The sequence below is a fragment of the Pieris napi genome, chromosome 11 (assembly GCF_905475465.1).
Source record: "Pieris napi chromosome 11, ilPieNapi1.2, whole genome shotgun sequence".
Taxonomy (NCBI): Eukaryota; Metazoa; Arthropoda; class Insecta; order Lepidoptera; family Pieridae; genus Pieris; species Pieris napi.
Window position 1 is genome coordinate 11,785,088 of NC_062244.1, and position 18,981 is coordinate 11,804,068.

Consider the following 18,981-nt stretch of genomic DNA (forward strand, 5'->3'; position numbering starts at 1 on the left):
GATCGACGTGGGCGTGGCTTACGATTGATGTCGCGTGTTAATTATTACTGTTTCTATTCCAGGATATAGGAGTATAACATATATACGTCCCGTGGGGCTATTATCTTTTTACATTTTTGCATATGTTTTTATTGTGTTAATAATTTTTCTTTCCTTTTGTGCCTGACATTTCGTCGATATTTGGTTCTACGACCGACACCTATGATTTCTTCAACATAGCAAGACCTTAGGAAAAACCTTTCGTGCACGGCTGAAATTTCAACGCAGTAAATTAAATTTTCATTTACGAAAAATTTAAACCATTTTAAATGTTAATTACTTTCACTCGCCTTGTTTAAACTAAATTCGTAATTTTCATTGTAATTTCGTAATATCTTTTGCTACCCATATTATATAACTTTTTATTAGGACCATCACACACACAACCGATAACTAATTAAATGGGTTTCATTCAATATTTATTTAATATTTACTAATGATATATTTCTAACTCAAAGAGCTAATAACATGTATATCATATATCCCGACAATCACATCTGAATCAAGTTAAATATTTTAAATTCGATAAAAACATCGCTTTATTATTATGTCACCAAAGGTTTCGCTGTCAGTTATTTATCAGCGTCAGAAGGGGAGGCAAATTGATAAACATCAATCATTTTATGCTTAGTCATAATCTTTAAGTAGTATAAGGTTGTCATAAATATTTATTAAAGTTTTGTCATGTAGACTGCGCCTTTAAGGAGTAAACTATTGGAATAGTTTTCTTTGAACTAAAATTGATGGTGGACAAGTTAAATACATAATTTACTAGCAGACCGGCCAAGCGTTGCTGTGGCTAAGGTTTTTGTTATATTAAATAGTAGCAAACTATTCAAGGGAAACGGTAGGAGAACTTATGTGAAAGGTAAATAGGTTATGTGAAACGATGGTACTTTTAACACAGCGCCATCTGTTAGAATTGTATCAAATAATAAACAAATATTTGCAATAAAATAATATTGCGGGTATAAATTGAGATGTAAGCTATCCTATCTTTTAAGTTAGATCAAACTGCACACGGTGTGCAAATTTGATTGATATCGGTTCGGTAGTTTAGGAGTCCATAGCGGACAAACAACGTGACACGTAATTTATATATATTAAGATAAGATATACAACTACTACATATTCTCTTTGGTGGTCTCAGATATAGCAGTTGTTGCGGTACAACGTCTGGGCCTCAAATTACTGTATCTCGTTCATGATCATTTGTCAATCTAATAGGCAAGTAGGTGATCCGACTCCTGTGACTTTTGGGTCAACTTTGGTCTTAGGCAAGCCGGTTTCCTCACGATGTTTTCTTCTAATGCTAATGTTAAATGCGCACAAAGAAAGAAAGAAATAAAAATAAAGTTCATTGGTGCACAGCTGGGGACCGAACGTACGATCTCAGGGATGGGAGTCGCACGCTGAAGCCACTAGGCCAACACTGCTCTTAAAATTGACGGAGGATTGAAGGATTTACAGCAGGTAAATCACTCGAACCGTAGTTATGTTAATAATGTAAATGTTTCCGCTTATATTAAGATTATTTGTGTAAATTATTGAATTTAGGCTTAAATTCTTTAAAAATATAAAATAAACACTAGAATAATAATAAAAAGTATATCATTATATACACTCTACTATTTCAAGGTAAAGTTTCTTAATTTATTTACATAAGTTGGCAATTATAACGATATTCCAAAGGCCGGTAACGCATTTATTTGCCTAAAGCCTGTTATTGCCCGTGTTTTATAAAATAAAATATACCTGTTTGACGTTTCGCGCGAGCTTTTCGTGAATTAAATCGTTTGGAGCGATGAGATTTTCTCGTTTTCATCCATTGGTTTTCATCTGAAAATAATATATTGTATTTTAAATTACAACGAAATGAAAATTTATCGCTTTGTGCAACTTTTAATTTTAAAATACATCGTTTTGGGTTATGTTATTCAAATATGTATTACATTTTTATTTATTTAAAAATATTTTGTTCATATTTCATTTAAACATAAACCAACTGCTGACTCAGCTCACGTGGTTGATCCTAATCTTAACAGCTGATGCAAATACACCAGCAGCTCACAAGAATAATATTATGTATAACGCGTAGGAAATATCTGCGAACCTGGCTTAATGACGTCATACAAACTGGAGAGATAGCAAAAAAATTGAAGATGTAAAAATAAAAAATATTTTATTTGTGTACTTATTTTTATTGATACTCGTACCTACTTGAAATTTACAAATACTTATTATTTACATTATTTAAAATTAAAATTATTTACAAATTTACAGAGAAACAATAAACACTAAAATGCGATTAAAGAATAATACACGTGCGTCGGCGATTGCGTTGGCAACGGTACTGGAATACTGGATAGGCGAAAACGGGGCGGGGTGCGGGGAAGCGCATTCCAGCGAGGTTCGCAGATATTTCCGACGGCTTGTATGTGTGAATAGGTGTAAAAAGAATATAAGATTTGAATATTTTCCTGTCTTATACATTTCTCGCAAAGACTCTTTCAAGCCCTAAATTATCGTGGTGAGCCTGCCCGATAGCTTTGACATAATCTCACCACCTAGAACCTTTGATCCTACCCGTATGGCTCCGTCTGTTACCTTAGGTCTCTTGGTACCGACATCCCGAACTTATATATTCACTATTTATGTCATAAGGTACATCTGTAGGGCTTAGGGATCCGTAGGGTTGTTAGATTCTTAGATCTCACTCATATATTTTGTTATCTCGTGCTTGCTAATACATATACTACATATATCCTAAGACACTCCTCACATTTATAACATATAAATTGAAACACACATTTCACAGTCCACTAGCTTGCAAGCTGTACAATGTAAAACTTGATTAACTTGTAAAAGTTTTACACAATTTATTATTATTTATTTGCAAGGATAAGGTAGAAACTTGTTATGGTGGTACAATCTAATATTGGCATATTCGCCGCACAAAATAGCGTGCAAATTTGTCTTAAAAGGTAGATTTTTACATAGAAGTTACATAGAATGAATCATATCATCGTAGTCAATACTATACGTTGTATTAATACATCATCAAATTAATATTAATATAATATATAAATTATAATGTTCCAATAATAGTATATTAAGTCCAGTTTTAAAAAGTGTAGTAGAAAGATCTTTGAATGCTTTTTGAACGCATATTACGCAACGCAGAACGCAAAATTATTATGAACCTTAATTACCATTCAATTGGTTTTTTCCTATACAATTCCAGATTAATTTTTAGCATAACCAATTTCGATGGATGGGGATGGGGATCCTCGATAGTGGTCCATTCGAGTTGACTTAAACATATTTTTGTTTTTGTGAACGAATAAGGACGTTTCCTTATATTAATACAGGGAAGAGATAAAATTTTGTGCTTCTTAAACAAAGGTTCTTTCTGGATAATTTGCTCCACAAATTGCTCTAATACATATTTTTAGCCTTAAATACCCTATTTACTTCAACTGAAGATGTACAGAATACAAACTTAAGGTAAATATTTCTCAACAACGCGATGCTACGCTAGAGCGTTAAGTTCTAAGTAACAAATTAACCTGTTTATGCAAGCACATTCCAACTAACTAAGGTTCCTTGATAAGTCGACTAAGCCAGTTTATAAACAGTAATTATTACTCGTGTACTATGGTCGTTGGAAGCGTTCTAATTGCGTTGTGTCGCTAGCATTATCCACAGATTATAGCGGACTTAATGTTGTTTGTTGCAAGTAAAACGAATAAAGAATTATGTGAAAGAACAATTTTGTACTTCTTTATATTCTGAGGGTTTTTAAATATTTAAAAGTATGTAATAACCATGATTGATGATAAAGGTAAATAATCTTTCTTTCAAAATATTAAATACATGTTGTACTAGTAAGCAATTTTACAAATGTTCATGGTAGGTATGTGACTAAGAGCGTAACAATTATTAAAAGGCCGGCAACGCATTTGCGAGACCGATGGCATTGACAGTGTCTATGGACTAATCACTTAACATCGTTTAACTTAACCCGTTTTCCTGTTCTTTAAAAATAATGTGCTGTAAGTTGGTTTTGTTAATTGATTTCACATATCGATAATAATCGACTGTCAACTTTCATTAGATAACTTACATGTCAAAAGTCAAACAATTTGTGAGACTCTGGCCAGTTCATTGACCTCAATAGAAACGAGTATCCATTGACAAAAGGATTGGTACTGTCGGGGTATTAAAATATTTTCATTTATTTTCCCGAATTCACGTGCGTTTATCTTATAAAATAAAATCATTACGCTACATCCATTTTAGGTCTGGGCCTCAGATTTCTGTATCTGTTTCATGATCATTTGACAATCTAATAGGCAAGTTCGGATCAGCCTCCTGTGCCTGAATACGCCGTCAACTTTGTGAGTCAAAGACAATTCGGTTTCCTTTCGATGTTTTCCTTCACCGTTCGAGAGAATGTTAAATGCGCACTTAAAAAGAAAATCCATTGGTGCACAGCTGGGTATCGAACCTACGCCCTCAGGAATGAAAGTCGCACGCTAAAGCCATGTAAATCATTTATGGTAATTATTGTGATAAATATCTTAAGGCTAGCTATTAAATGTATCAAATAATTTATTATGAGATAAATTTTGCTTGTGTTGCAAGATGTGCTTCTAATGATTCAACTATGCGAACACTAAACATACATAATTGCGGTATTAAGAGGCTTAGTGCAGTAACGACGAGTAAATAAGATATACAGTTCGACACAACGTCGTTATACTCATTATGATATCATCATCGTGGCTTTGTTTCAAGATTTATTCTGGGTTTGATTTTGAAATGAATGTGTCACATTTGAAGGCAGTGTTAAGGTTTTTGTTATGCGCGTTTTAAATGAAGCGCGTCTTTGTTGCAGTTTAAATGATCTAACTTAATACTGTATGTTTACACACGCACATCGTTTATTCAATTATGAGAAAGATCTTTCAAACACAGAAAAAGTATAATAAAAAGTCCTGTCATTTACACTTTTATCTTTCTTATTGCTACATAAAAAAATGTTACAAATGTATAAAACCAGTGAAGTCATAACTTTTTATGATGTACTTACGCTTTTCATTTCAAAATAGAGGTTAATTACAAGAAAATCAATTGAAGTTCGTGATGTGGCTCAAAGACAAAGGATATGTCATCTTTATGTATTCACTTTTAACCATTACATATGTCGCCATAAGTAGATGATTATTTAATGCTTGCTTTGTTATAAGTACATATATGGCCTGTTAAACCGCCGTTTAAATACAGTTTTAAACTCTTTATAACGAATTTCGAGTATAAAAAAACCAAGAATAAAAAAAAATGTCCATTTCTTTAATTATATATTATAAAAATAAACTTTATTCAACTAGATATTGCGTTATAATAAAACTTTCAATGTATTAAATACCCTTTTTCTATTGTTAATGTCCTTTTTGTCTACAAACATAGAATAAGGCGAAAGATTTTTATCTTGTTACGCCAAAGAAGTATAAATTCTTAAAATTCTTCGCAACTTCTTGTACCTAAGTACACACGCATGTTTTTTTAAATTATTTTATAATAACAACGTCAATTGATTGCAGTGCTTAATTAACTAAAAATAGATAGTTAAATAGACTACGAAAACATTTTGTACGAACAGAGAGACGTACACTGGCCGAATGAATTAATGAAGAGAACCAGAAAAATCCAACGTGTTTGTCTATACTAAACAGCAATACAACTTAAAACCACATTATGGTAGGGATCTGTTGGATGCTATGTATATGTTTCTTTCTAACCGAGGGTTTAACGGTCCACTAATCAGAATGGGCTATAATCTGCAATCTGCTGCAGGGCTCTAACGATCTTGATGATTTCGGACCGCCCATCTGATTAAGGAAGACAAGAGCTGATTAAGATTGATTAAGATCTCATTTAGACGGACACAAGCAAGGACAATGAATTAACTAAATGTATAAAAAGGTTCACGCGTATAACTGTTCGCTGAAATAATTAAATAGTTGAGTTGAACTAGACAGACATTGCGCCACATATGACGATGAATAAATTTTATTGCCTAAGAACGCACTTTGGTCTGAGTAACCAAAGAGCGAAGCTTTTAGAATGGAAATGTTGAATTGCAATTTTCATCTTTCAACAGAATGTTGTATTGAAAAGAAAAATATAACGTAGAACATTTTCACTGTCAAACTGCGCTGTTTAAAATTTTCAACTTCCTAATTTAAGCTAAAATAAATGTACTGAATTGTTTTTACAGCGAAAAAGCTCGCACGTTTAAATAATTACTGAGTTTAAATAACTTTTAAAGTCTGTGTTTCGAATACTTTGAAATTAATTATACAGTTGTTAAATTAACAATACAATACAATTATTGTGTTTTTGATGAATCGCACTTTCAGTGGCGCTACAACGTTTAATTTTGTTCTCCTACGCCTTTTTTTTGTTCGCCTACGTTCTCTTAGGCCGAAGCGGATAGCCTACGGGATCGACCTCCCTGACCCTCTCTGTCTCTTCTTTGATGACCTTCCAGAATCTCTTTCCACGTGCCGTCACCATGCTTGTAACAGTTACTCTCACGTAGCGTTCTTGCCATGTAGCACGCCCAGTAGAGGCCTTCTTTCCACCTCCCATGCTGGGCAAACCTTCAGAGTGTGGAGCACATCATCGACAACGCCAGCCTCACTAAGTTAAACGACTAAGCCAATAATAGACTTCGCATAATATATCTATAATATTTTTTTAAAGACAAATAAGTATTTTCGACATTAAACTTAAATGTAACGTTGTAATATATCAAGTTAACTTGAAACCGCAGTATGCCCGAACTAGATTCGTGACTAGAATCGCTGTCTAGGCATTTAAGTTTTTTGGCAGGAATTTGTTTAAGGCCGTGCCAGCTAACTTTGTAAAGCATTTTGCAGATAGACCTTAATCATAGAAAGCTTCCGAACACATATAATGCTATATAAATTATATCGACTTTGCGCTGTATTATGTTGTAAGTTTAGTTAAGACTACGTTTCAATTTGATTTAATTAAGACCAAAGAATAACCTTGTTTTTTTTTAAAAAAAATTTTATGACCAGTTAGATGTATAGTAAATAAAACACATGTTTTGTTGTGTCGGGTGGAGTGTTTATCCTCACAAGGAGGCTCCAATCAACTTTAGAGTTTGTATATTTATAAGTTCCTTTGCGAACCCTATTTCTCAAGTGATATTAGATGGAGGTTGGAGGTAGTTTAACAGCCGTTATATATCATAAAGCGTTTGATATGAAAAGCTGCTACATTAATATACAACTGACATACATTAAAAAACTTTTGCAATAAGGAAACAACGGTCAGTAAAAGCAAAAGTAACAAACCAGATTTAAATATAATTTTTTAGAAAAATTAGGCAACGTGAACTATGAACTATCATTTCGTTCACAACATTGCCTTTAATATAATATCGTGTTGTACACATACAAAAATACACCTGTCATATATACTCAACATTAGGATCTCCGCCATTTTGGCGATTAAAAAGAGTGGCGGAGAGCTTATTGCCAGTTCTTCTCTTTCGTTCTACGCCCTTGATTTGAGAACTGGCGGTAAATGTAAAGTTAGAAGCATTTAATGTATATTTCTTTTTTGACGTTCAGAAGTGTACATTGTGTTGCCTATATGAATAAATGATGTTTGACTTTGACTTTACTTGTGAGATACGCTGCGCGACCCCATACGATTGGCTATACTAACCTCTTTTAAAACTCTTCTACATTAACATTTCTTAACCATGTGTTATCCTGCTCAATCGTGAAATTGGAATTCTTGTATTTCTTATTATTTTTATTTTGTATTGCATTGTAATTCATGAATCCGTGAGTTTAGCTTTTCCTGTTTTTATTATTATTTTTGTATTATTTCAGATTTAGTTAATATTTCAGAGTTACTTGTAATTTTGTTTTTGTTGATTTGGTTATGCACTTCTTGCACTTTACGCTTAGTATTTATTTTTTAGTTTTTTCCTTACTACGGTTGCCTCGAAGAGATCGCTTGTTTGAGATAAGGCCGCTCGTTGCATCCCTTATAACTTTTATGTTATTCGTTTTTCTTTTAATGTAACGAAGTATAAATAAATAAATGAATTAAATAAATATGTATATTTCCATAACATGTTCATAAAAAGTATATTTCCAACTATCTATATGTTTCTCACATCGTGGGACGTTCTTGTTTACCACTTTATTGCCAAGCCGCATAAAAAAATGTTTTATTTAGCTTATCTAAATAAATGTAATAAACGCTCACAGATTACAAAGCGTATGAGATATTTTATTTATAATACCACGTACGTACCAATAAAAGTCCTAATATTTTAGGAAGCTTTTTTACCTCAATCTTCAACCCTTGGAAAGTTGAGCAATGTAATCTATTCTCAGAGCTTAAATCAGAGAAAATATAATAAATATTTTTTTTTAATTTTGGGTTCAATTTAGTTGTATATTCATGTGACAAGGAACGTCATGCATATCTCGTATCCTTTAAGTTGGAGTTAGAACTTACAGTACAGTAGATAAAAAATTTTTTTTATTAGAACCACAAATCACAGCTATGAATTTTAATATCCTATAAATGACGGGTTTAAGGAAACATCGGTCAAGACTATTTTTTGGTTCTGGTTAAATCTATGGTTGTGTTGGCCTAGTGGCTGCAGCGTGTGACTCTCATACCTTAAGTCGTAGGTTCGATCCCCGGCGCAACAATTGACTTTATGTCTATTCGCGCATTTAACATTCGCTAGGAAAACATCCCAAAAAGTCGACTGTCAAAAGGCGAGTGTCAGGCACTGGTGGCTGATCACATAAACATAACGATAACAGTTAAAGAAATCTGAGGCCCAGACCTAAAAAGGTTGTGGAGCCATTGGTTTATTTTTTTTAAATCTATGCCTAATTAATAATGCCTCAATAATAATTTTACTAATGCCTTAAGTAATCATTAGAATTCGGTACTCTTAATGATAACATTCTCTCTGACTGTAACTTCAAATAGATGGGAAAAGCTTCCTTTCCCTATTTCAACTTTTCAGTAATTAATCGTACTAAATGTCTAATTGTAGATATTTTTGTTTTACAAAGCTCAAAGGCTTTCGGGCTTTCAAAGCTTTGGGCTAATTTGGACACAGACGTTGAAAATTTGGAAATTTGAAATGTAGGCGAATGAAGTATAATAAAAGAAATTATTATAATATAAAATTCACACATTATCTAAACTATATTTGTAATTTTAGTGTATTATATATTTTTATATAGTTGGACGATATCGGACGAAATATACATGTACCATATTTCTTAATGACTCAGGTGATATATTTCTCTAGCGTGCATATACGGGATATGCACGAGAGTACGCGGCTCAACTCCGACCAGAGAAAAACAATTACAGATGAAAACCACTAGCATTTTTCAGTAGTCCAGGGGTCATTTTAAAATTCTACCGAGGCCTCAACACAATACCTATTAATGCATGTAATTTAAATATAAGAGCACTTCTAGCTTTTGTCTCGTTCGCTTACGTTATCTCAGCCGCACATACTCTTTTGGATATTATTATATTAGTCACAATATCAATTAAACCAAATTTTCTAACAAAATCGCCAGCTTTTGTAATATAAAGTTATGTATTGCAACACTTTTAGTCCAAAGGCAGTAATTACGGCAACAATAGCACAGTCGTAACGAGCACAGTTGCCTGCATAACTTTGTAATGAGTGTAATGGCATTGCAATTGGAATTATTCAAAGTTTTTCCTACACTTGTCGAAATTTTCTTTTACTATTCGAAAAATATACCTACTATCCATTATCAGATAGTATATTTTATAATTTATTACCAGCTAACTGCTTACTATTTACAAACGCATAAAGTTATTAAAATAAAAAAAGAGCCAACCTTGAGAAAATTATGTTGGAGACGTCATTGCTGCCAAAAGACATAATTGATTAATATCATTAAGAAAAATTGATGTTCAATACAATCAAGGACTAATTACGGAAAACTTAATATAATGTATCAAGGCGCACAAATATTTAATAAATTGCCATCCAGTTAAAAAAAAAATCTTTTTACAAATTAAAAAACTTTTAAAGGAACAAATAATTACCAAAATACCTATAAAATCTTAAAGTTCAATATAAATTAATTGAATAAATATGTATTTACAAAAAAGTCACTTCTAACATTTAATTATATCTGTAAATGAGCGTCTAAGAAGTTATTACTATTAGTCACACAATGCCTGCCCTGCGATTCTGTAACTCACTTTTCGAACTCACACAGCGGTTTTCGCAACGGCGGTCGCTCTCAAATCAGTCGTGAAGCAGTCATTTTATGATTTGGCATTCTGAAAAGGTGGGAGCTTGTAGTTATATTAATTAATACCACAAAGATGTTATCAAAAAATTTAAGTATATTTTATTCGTATAGGTAAAACAATGTACGCTCTTGATGTTCGAGACAAAAAGAAGTAAATTCATTTAAAAAAAAAAACTATTTATATTAACTCCAGTTCTCAAATCAAGGGCGTCGTACGGACGAGAAGAAATACCTCCAAACCTCCGTATTTATAACAACGCGTTTAGGTTCATAATGGACTTGCCGAGTTTCTGCAGTGCGTCAGGTATGTTTGCCAAAACCTACCTTACCTAAACTGACGGTTTTAATGCCATCATTCGGAAAGTGAATCCTAGATGCATCGTGTTAGGCATAGCACCAATGGTATCCTAAATGTGTTGATCACAAAGAACTCAACCTTAAAACGTTGGATTATGCTGTCCATACTCTACGCTAGGAGGTTTTTTTCATGTAATAAGAGGCAAACGGGCAGAAGGCTCACCTGATTTTATGTGATACCGCGGCCCATGGACACCCACATTGCCAGAAGGCTCGCTAGTGCGTTGCCGGCCTTTTAAGAATTGGTACGCTCTTTTCTTGAAGGGCCTTAAGTCGGATTGGTTCGAATTGGTTGGTTGGTTGAAAATACTTAGTGGGCAGCTATATTAATATGATATATAACCAAAATTATTAAAAAAATGTTTGTAAGAAGCTGCTATTACCCACCACATCTTAAAGCAAATAATAATTAATAAAAATAAATGTAAGATATTAAAAATAGATTCAGAATATACATAATTAAATAGTCAGCTCCAACTATTAACTTGAAGCAATTCTGTTGGTAACAATGTTAGATTATTCCGTTTAAACTCTTCTAAGCTCACACATAATGAGCTGTTTGTGGTTGTTACAAAGGCTGTCAAGGAATCTATTAACAAAACATTATATTATAATAACTTGTTTGTGTACGTTATGCTTGCTTAAATATTATGGCATTAATCTTACCTGAGGAGCGTTTATTTACACATTATCTATAAGAACTGAACTTGAAAAGTTAAAGAATTTCACATCAAAAGATGATTATAGGTAAATTTTATGTAAGTTCGGCTCAATGATACTTTATTTCTCAAAGAATTACATTCACTTAGTGAGAAAATTTAGATTAGGTTAGTTATGTACATCGTGTTATGAAATTATTTAAAATAGCTATATAAAATTAAAATATTAGTTGCTAACAATACGAGTATGTACAATATTTTTCACAAAAATGCGGGTAGGTCGCATCGATGTTACAACAGCCCTGCGATTCTGTAACTCACTTTTCGAACTCACACAGCGGTTTTCGCATCGGCGGTCGCTCTCTAATCAGTCGTGAAGCAGTCATTTTATGATTTGGCATTCTGATAAACAATAAACTACAAGCTCCCACCTTTTCAGAATGCCAAATCATAAAATGACTGCTTCACGACTGATTTGAGAGCGACCGCCGTTGCGAAAACCGCTGTGTGAGTTCGAAAAGTGAGTTACAGAATCGCAGGGCTGTTGTAACATCGATGCGACCTACCCGCATTTTTGTGAAAAATATTGTACATACTCGTATTGTTAGCAACTAATATTTTAATTTTATATAGCTATTTTAAATAATTTCATAACACGATGTACATAACTAACCTAATCTAAATTTTCTCACTAAGTGAATGTAATTCTTTGAGAAATAAAGTATCATTGAGCCGAACTTACATAAAATTTACCTATAATCATCTTTTGATGTGAAATTCTTTAACTTTTCAAGTTCAGTTCTTATAGATAATGTGTAAATAAACGCTCCTCAGGTAAGATTAATGCCATAATATTTAAGCAAGCATAACGTACACAAACAAGTTATTATAATATAATGTTTTGTTAATAGATTCCTTGACAGCCTTTGTAACAACCACAAACAGCTCATTATGTGTGAGCTTAGAAGAGTTTAAACGGAATAATCTAACATTGTTACCAACAGAATTGCTTCAAGTTAATAGTTGGAGCTGACTATTTAATTATGTATATTCTGAATCTATTTTTAATATCTTACATTTATTTTTATTAATTATTATTTGCTTTAAGATGTGGTGGGTAATAGCAGCTTCTTACAAACATTTTTTTAATAATTTTGGTTATATATCATATTAATATAGCTGCCCACTAAGTATTTTCAACCAACCAACCAATTCGAACCAATCCGACTTAAGGCCCTTCAAGAAAAGAGCGTACCAATTCTTAAAAGGCCGGCAACGCACTAGCGAGCCTTCTGGCAATGTGGGTGTCCATGGGCCGCGGTATCACATAAAATCAGGTGAGCCTTCTGCCCGTTTGCCTCTTATTACATGAAAAAAACCTCCTAGCGTAGAGTATGGACAGCATAATCCAACGTTTTAAGGTTGAGTTCTTTGTGATCAACACATTTAGGATACCATTGGTGCTATGCCTAACACGATGCATCTAGGATTCACTTTCCGAATGATGGCATTAAAACCGTCAGTTTAGGTAAGGTAGGTTTTGGCAAACATACCTGACGCACTGCAGAAACTCGGCAAGTCCATTATGAACCTAAACGCGTTGTTATAAATACGGAGGTTTGGAGGTATTTCTTCTCGTCCGTACGACGCCCTTGATTTGAGAACTGGAGTTAATATAAATAGTTTTTTTTTTTAAATGAATTTACTTCTTTTTGTCTCGAACATCAAGAGCGTACATTGTTTTACCTATACGAATAAAATATACTTAAATTTTTTGATAACATCTTTGTGGTATTAATTAATATAAATACAATTTAATCAATATTTATTGCCTTATGTCAACGATGTATATAGTCTCTATCTATATTTGGTCTCTAAGATATCAATTTCAATGTTTAGTACATACCGATTCTTACGGGAAAACCTTCTTAGTAATAGTTAATTCTGATCAGTTAGAATCGTCATAATTTAGTTTATAGGTCAAGAAGAAGATTTAAAAATAATAATTGTATCACGAAGATATAAATCATTCCACTTTCAAATATTAAACCGAATACAGTAAGAATTTATAAACAACAAAATAGATATTGTTAATTCGCTAAAATTAGCTCAGATCAAAGCAACATAACACCAGATAACACTGTGGTTGATTCCATTCCATTAACTGCATGTCTGGAAGTGATCTTTGTTTTGCATTGGGATTTCGAGAACAGACATCCATTGATTTCAGATGGGAAATACAATACTATTTTCGTAAAGTGCGCTCACGTGGAATTGAAGGGATTGAAGATATGATTTTAATAATGATTAGTCTTAATTTAGAATGTTATATATTTATTACATATTATACATAAATGAATTGCTTGTCATTTATCTTGATGAAGCGCGAGTCTGGATTGATTTGGCTTATTTTTATCTTGAAATATTTTTGAATGTTTAGGGAAGGTGCGGTAGAAACATACGACAACGATAATTTAATTTTCCAATAAAACTAGCTGTGAAATCTTATTATAAAAAATCCCTTGGTTGTCAAAGATGAATAGCGTTCAAAAATTAATTTGTTTCATGTCTATAGTAGTAGGTCCCATATCTTTGTTGGTTTTAAAAATAAACTTCAAAGATTTTACATTTGTTTCAAATCTCTGGCCATGATGTGATTTCATAAATTAAGTGTATAACTGTGTTCTGTGTGCGCATTCAATATAATAAAAAATGGTTTCAAGTTTTGACATTTTACACATATGAACCGAAGTCCACCGGGTCCCCGATGACATCTATTTATAAAGAGAGTAAATAGATTACATGTTAATCTGTCATCTATTTTATTTTTTCGATTCTGAGCACCGTGTATCTACATAACAATTTACTTATCGGCTGCATTGTTTTTTATAACAGATATAATATAGATATAACAGAGATATATATAGATTATAATAGATCTTCACGTATAATTATCAAATCAATGTATACAAAATATTGTAAAAACTATTTTAAAACAGTAAGTATTGAGTTTCTTGCCCATTCTTCTCCATAAGAAACTACCTTTTGGAAGGGGCAACTAATGTTTTTTTATATATTTTTAATTTGTGATTTTGACTTTCAAAGACTGATTAGACTTTGACTTTGAATAAGGCTATATTACTATTATTAGGCATATATTACAGATGCCCAATTCTATATCTCTGAATTTTTTTCAATATATATAAATATTATTTAGGCCCAAATTGGAATTTGAACCCAATGCACTTAAACCTACATGACCCAAGGAGAATATATTACTTTCAAGTTTTGCCACTTTACTTTAAGAACCAGTTAATTCCATTTGACGAGGGTTTTCATTATAAGATTCCGCGGTCGGCCGAGAATCCTCGGTATTCCAGACTGTGTGTAAATGACCTCGCTAACAGGCTTTCACTAATAGACCACTACGATACATAAGTGCAAAAAAACTTGATGAAATGTTCCATATTTGCGCTCGTCGCTTAATAGTCCTGTTAACAGATTTACAATAAAACTGTGATAAAAATGATTCGGTGGACATTTCAGCAGCACCATGGGGTCTGTGTTAATTATTTGCTATTATTTATTCCTACATAATTATACTGGGTGGCGCAAAAGTAAGGACCATATTTGGTTCAGCTATAAAAAAAATTAAATTAGAAAACTAGATTTAGGTTTTTTTAAATGTATATTTGTGCCATTAAATTTCGTACCATTAGGATTTAAAGATGATGTCTTTGAAATGGTGACCTCCAGAGTTGATGCACATTTGAGCCCTATTTATGACATTTTGCATAACTTGCCGTAATACTTCCTGCGATATGTTCCTTATTTCTTGATGAATGTTTTCTTTTAGAGCTGCGAGAGTCTGAGGCTTGTTCACATACACTCGAGATTTCAAAACACCCCAAAGAAAGAAGTCTGGACTCGTCAGATCGGGTGATCTTGCAAGCCAAGGCAAATCGCCAAAACGAGAGATAACTAGGCCTGGACAAGCGTCCCTCACTATGTCCATAGTGTCGCGCGCTGTGTGTGCCGTAGCGCCGTCTTGTTGAAACGTAAAATTTAGGAGATTTAAATTAATTTGAAAGTTATATGATATTATATTCATAGATGTATTAAAATCGCAGTCAAATTAGACTAACCCCTATGTCTTATAACTTTTAGACTTTATGTCTTAGAGGCAACTCATCTACGTTTAAAAGAAATATTTTTTCTTACTCCTACTATTTCAACTTTAACAACCAGTAATATCATAAATAAACTGATACCGTGCAAGGGTGTTATTATATGCCAACGTTATCGCTCATATAATTTAGTTAACACGGAACAATAGCGGTTAATTTTAACTTTACATATAAACATTCAGTTAGTAATACCGATAATTGGATATTCTTAAGAATATACATATAACAATATACATATATACGTAGTACTAACACAACAGTGTTCAACTACGTTCCATATTATAATTTTAAGCCCACAATCTAATACGATTGATTTTTTTGTATCTAATATAATTCGTAAATAGAAATTGATTTCCGTTAAAAACGGATAGAATATTTTACACGGTATATATAATCAAATTTGACGACTCATTGGTCTAGTGCTTAGTAGGGTACTAGACCCATAACACAAGCTTCACCAGCTTAGCATGGGACTAGGTCAATTGGTGTGAATTGTCTTAAAAAAAATATATATATAATTAAGGTATATATAATCAAATTTAAAATGTCAGCAATCATACAAGCATCACGCGGTATCAAATAAGACTCTAAAATCAATGAGTTGAAGGCTTATCGATTTATATGAATAAAACATTCCTTTGTGGATCAATGAAGTCATATTATGTATGAAACTTGACGATGTAATAACCGGAAACAATCCTTGTATCTAAGTTTAACCATAAAAAGAATAATCGGTTTTGTTGGATTGTGTTTTTATTAGTGCAAGAACAGACAATTGAAGATATTGTATTGCGTGTTTACATAAACAAAATGATATTTTAATAAAATTGAGAATTTGTTTTAGTATTTTATTGTAAAAACATAAGTCAATCGGTGTTGTTGGATTGTTTTTAGATTAATGCAAGAATAGACAATTGAAGAATATTGTATTTTGTTTTTTCAGAAACAAATATTTTAATAAAATTGAGTTCTTTTAGTATTATATTGTAAAAATACTTGCAATTTTTTAAAATAAATATAGCCTATGCTGAGAGATACTGCAGCATTTTATTTGATAACGACATTTTTAAATCAGTCCAGTAGTTTCTGAGTGTATTTGTTACAAAGATAAAAATACGAAATGTATTCATTCACTCATTATAAAATATTTAAACGAAATGCTACAAGTTACTGAGATTATCACATACTATAAATTAAATTTTTATTTTTTAACCGTATTTAGGAGTTCAATTCTTGTCATAACAGATTTATCTGGATTTATAGGCACTCAAAACTGATCGCCTTGTCTATAAACAGAATTGCCAATGACACAAACGTACAAATGTTGCCTTGCCTCAATACCCTTGACACAAACTTTTCGATTGTTTTATCAAGGATTTATAGACACATATTACTCGATGCTTCATGAAACATACACGTGAAATATTCAAATGCTATCGTATCTATACCAAAATAAGTTTAACGCACTCAGATAATAATTGTTAATAATATCTTGTAGGAAGGTAGGAGGTTCATATTGATAGGAAATTGGTAGTCTACTTATAATAGACGTATACGGCTCATTTGGGAAGTATACTCAACAAAATATTGACTAGATCTGAATATTATATACACGACAAAGGTCACCGCGGACCTCGCGTGACTACAAATATCATTTCAGTCAATACTTGGACATATTTGTAATTAAGCTCGAAGTTTCACAATAGTATTTATTACAATAAATTAAAACCATTAAATATGTTTCAGATTATTTAGGCTTTCTGTTGTATTTAATCCATAAAAAATCACCGGATAAACGTAATCTATTTTTTGTGAAGTTTTACAAATGCTCCGTAATAAATGCATTTATGGGCATTTTAATGTAATAAAAAACTTTGTTTTTCAGGTGGTAGTACAAATCTAATTTAATTCTAACGATTAAATATATATATATATATCTATTTTTCTCATAAAAGTATTTCAAAATTACCTTGATTTCGATCATGTTCAGTTTCTTTTTTCAAAAACTTCATAAACTCAACACTCATCTTAAAAATTCTACGGAAAGTTTCAAAACATTCCAAAATTTAAAAAAAGAACAAACGAAATCGTAGACACTGAAAAGTTGGAGGAGAGTTTTTCTGTCTCCGTGCTATTTAGTTCTCCGCGCCGAGCAACGCGACGTGCGTCTACGCGCGCCTACGTCGTAGCACTGAAGTTACAAGCGAAGCCTGCAGTCGGCGTAAAACAGCAAGAATTATTTCCCTAAGACGCGATTTACCATACACATTTGCACTAAGTTCAATACATGGATGGTAATAATAAGTCTGAAAAAAATAGATGAATAATAAAAATGAATATATTTTTTATAAGATTCCATTTAAATTTTAATAGCAAAAACAACATTAACTACGATTGTTTTGATTAAATCGTGAATTAATAAATCTTTATATAACAGTGGGCAAACGCGCAAAATGCTCACCTGATGATAATTGATGGACCCTCACATTGCTAGAAGGTTATTATTATCATATTTTATCTTTAATCGACTAATTATAACTATATAAATATAAACTATTTTCTCTTTGACTAGTTAAAAAGCAATAAACCTAAGGTAGTTTTTTTTATTAATTTGTATGGAAAAGAAATATATGAAAAAAGGTACCATAAGGTACAATATGTCCTCAGAGTATAGATAGTACTGCGTGATTAAACAACCAGATTTTTAAAATACGATTTTTCACATGTGTCAAATGAATTGCCATATACAACAAAATTCAACATTTCACCCAGATTATTTTTTTACTCTACTAAAGGAATTTCTGAGATCCTAATGAAAGATCTTCATATGCCGCTATTCCTATCAGAAGTACTTATCTTTTTATATTTTATGCGATCTTTCGTATTAAGACAACTAATATTTCATTTATACCAAACTTAAACCGTTTTCTATTAATAATTATTATAATTTAGTTCAATAAAATAACTCAGATCCATAATACTTAGTAAGTACAACTTAAAGACAAATTTTAGTACCAATATCAACAACAAATAAAAATAAATAAATATACAGCGTACGCACAAAATAAATCGTAACATATAAACGCTAATAACATTCGTATGGTACGAATGGGCAGGGTGTATCTTATACCCTCTTGCCCTCATATAATTAAATGAAGCCACTTGCAAACATCTGTTGTACATTTAGATATGTGAAACTATCAGATAACAATGCGGATTTCATCAAGAGATTGAGTGAAAAACAGTGGCGCTACAACCTCTTTAGTTCTGGGCCTCAGATTTCTGTTCATGATTTGTCAATCTAATAGGCTTGCCTAGTTATCAGCTTGCTGTGCCTTACAAACGCCGTCCACT

The 18,981-nt window shown here is 32.2% G+C and overlaps 1 protein-coding gene across 3 annotated transcripts in view; it reads right to left on the reverse strand.

The window, feature by feature from the left end:
- LOC125053902 overlaps window positions 1-17,806 on the reverse strand; it is a 40,749-nt gene extending 22,943 nt beyond the window's left edge. For all 3 annotated transcript variants that reach the window (XM_047655513.1, XM_047655514.1, XM_047655512.1), the window contains exons 1-2: window positions 17,597-17,806; window positions 1,795-1,878 (exon numbers count right to left, since the gene is read on the reverse strand). In XM_047655513.1, coding sequence (XP_047511469.1) covers window positions 1,795-1,878; window positions 17,597-17,654 — 142 coding nt within the window. In that variant the 5' untranslated portion in view covers window positions 17,655-17,806. The remainder of the gene's footprint in view (window positions 1-1,794; window positions 1,879-17,596) is intronic.
- Between the last annotated feature and the right edge of the window lie 1,175 nt (window positions 17,807-18,981).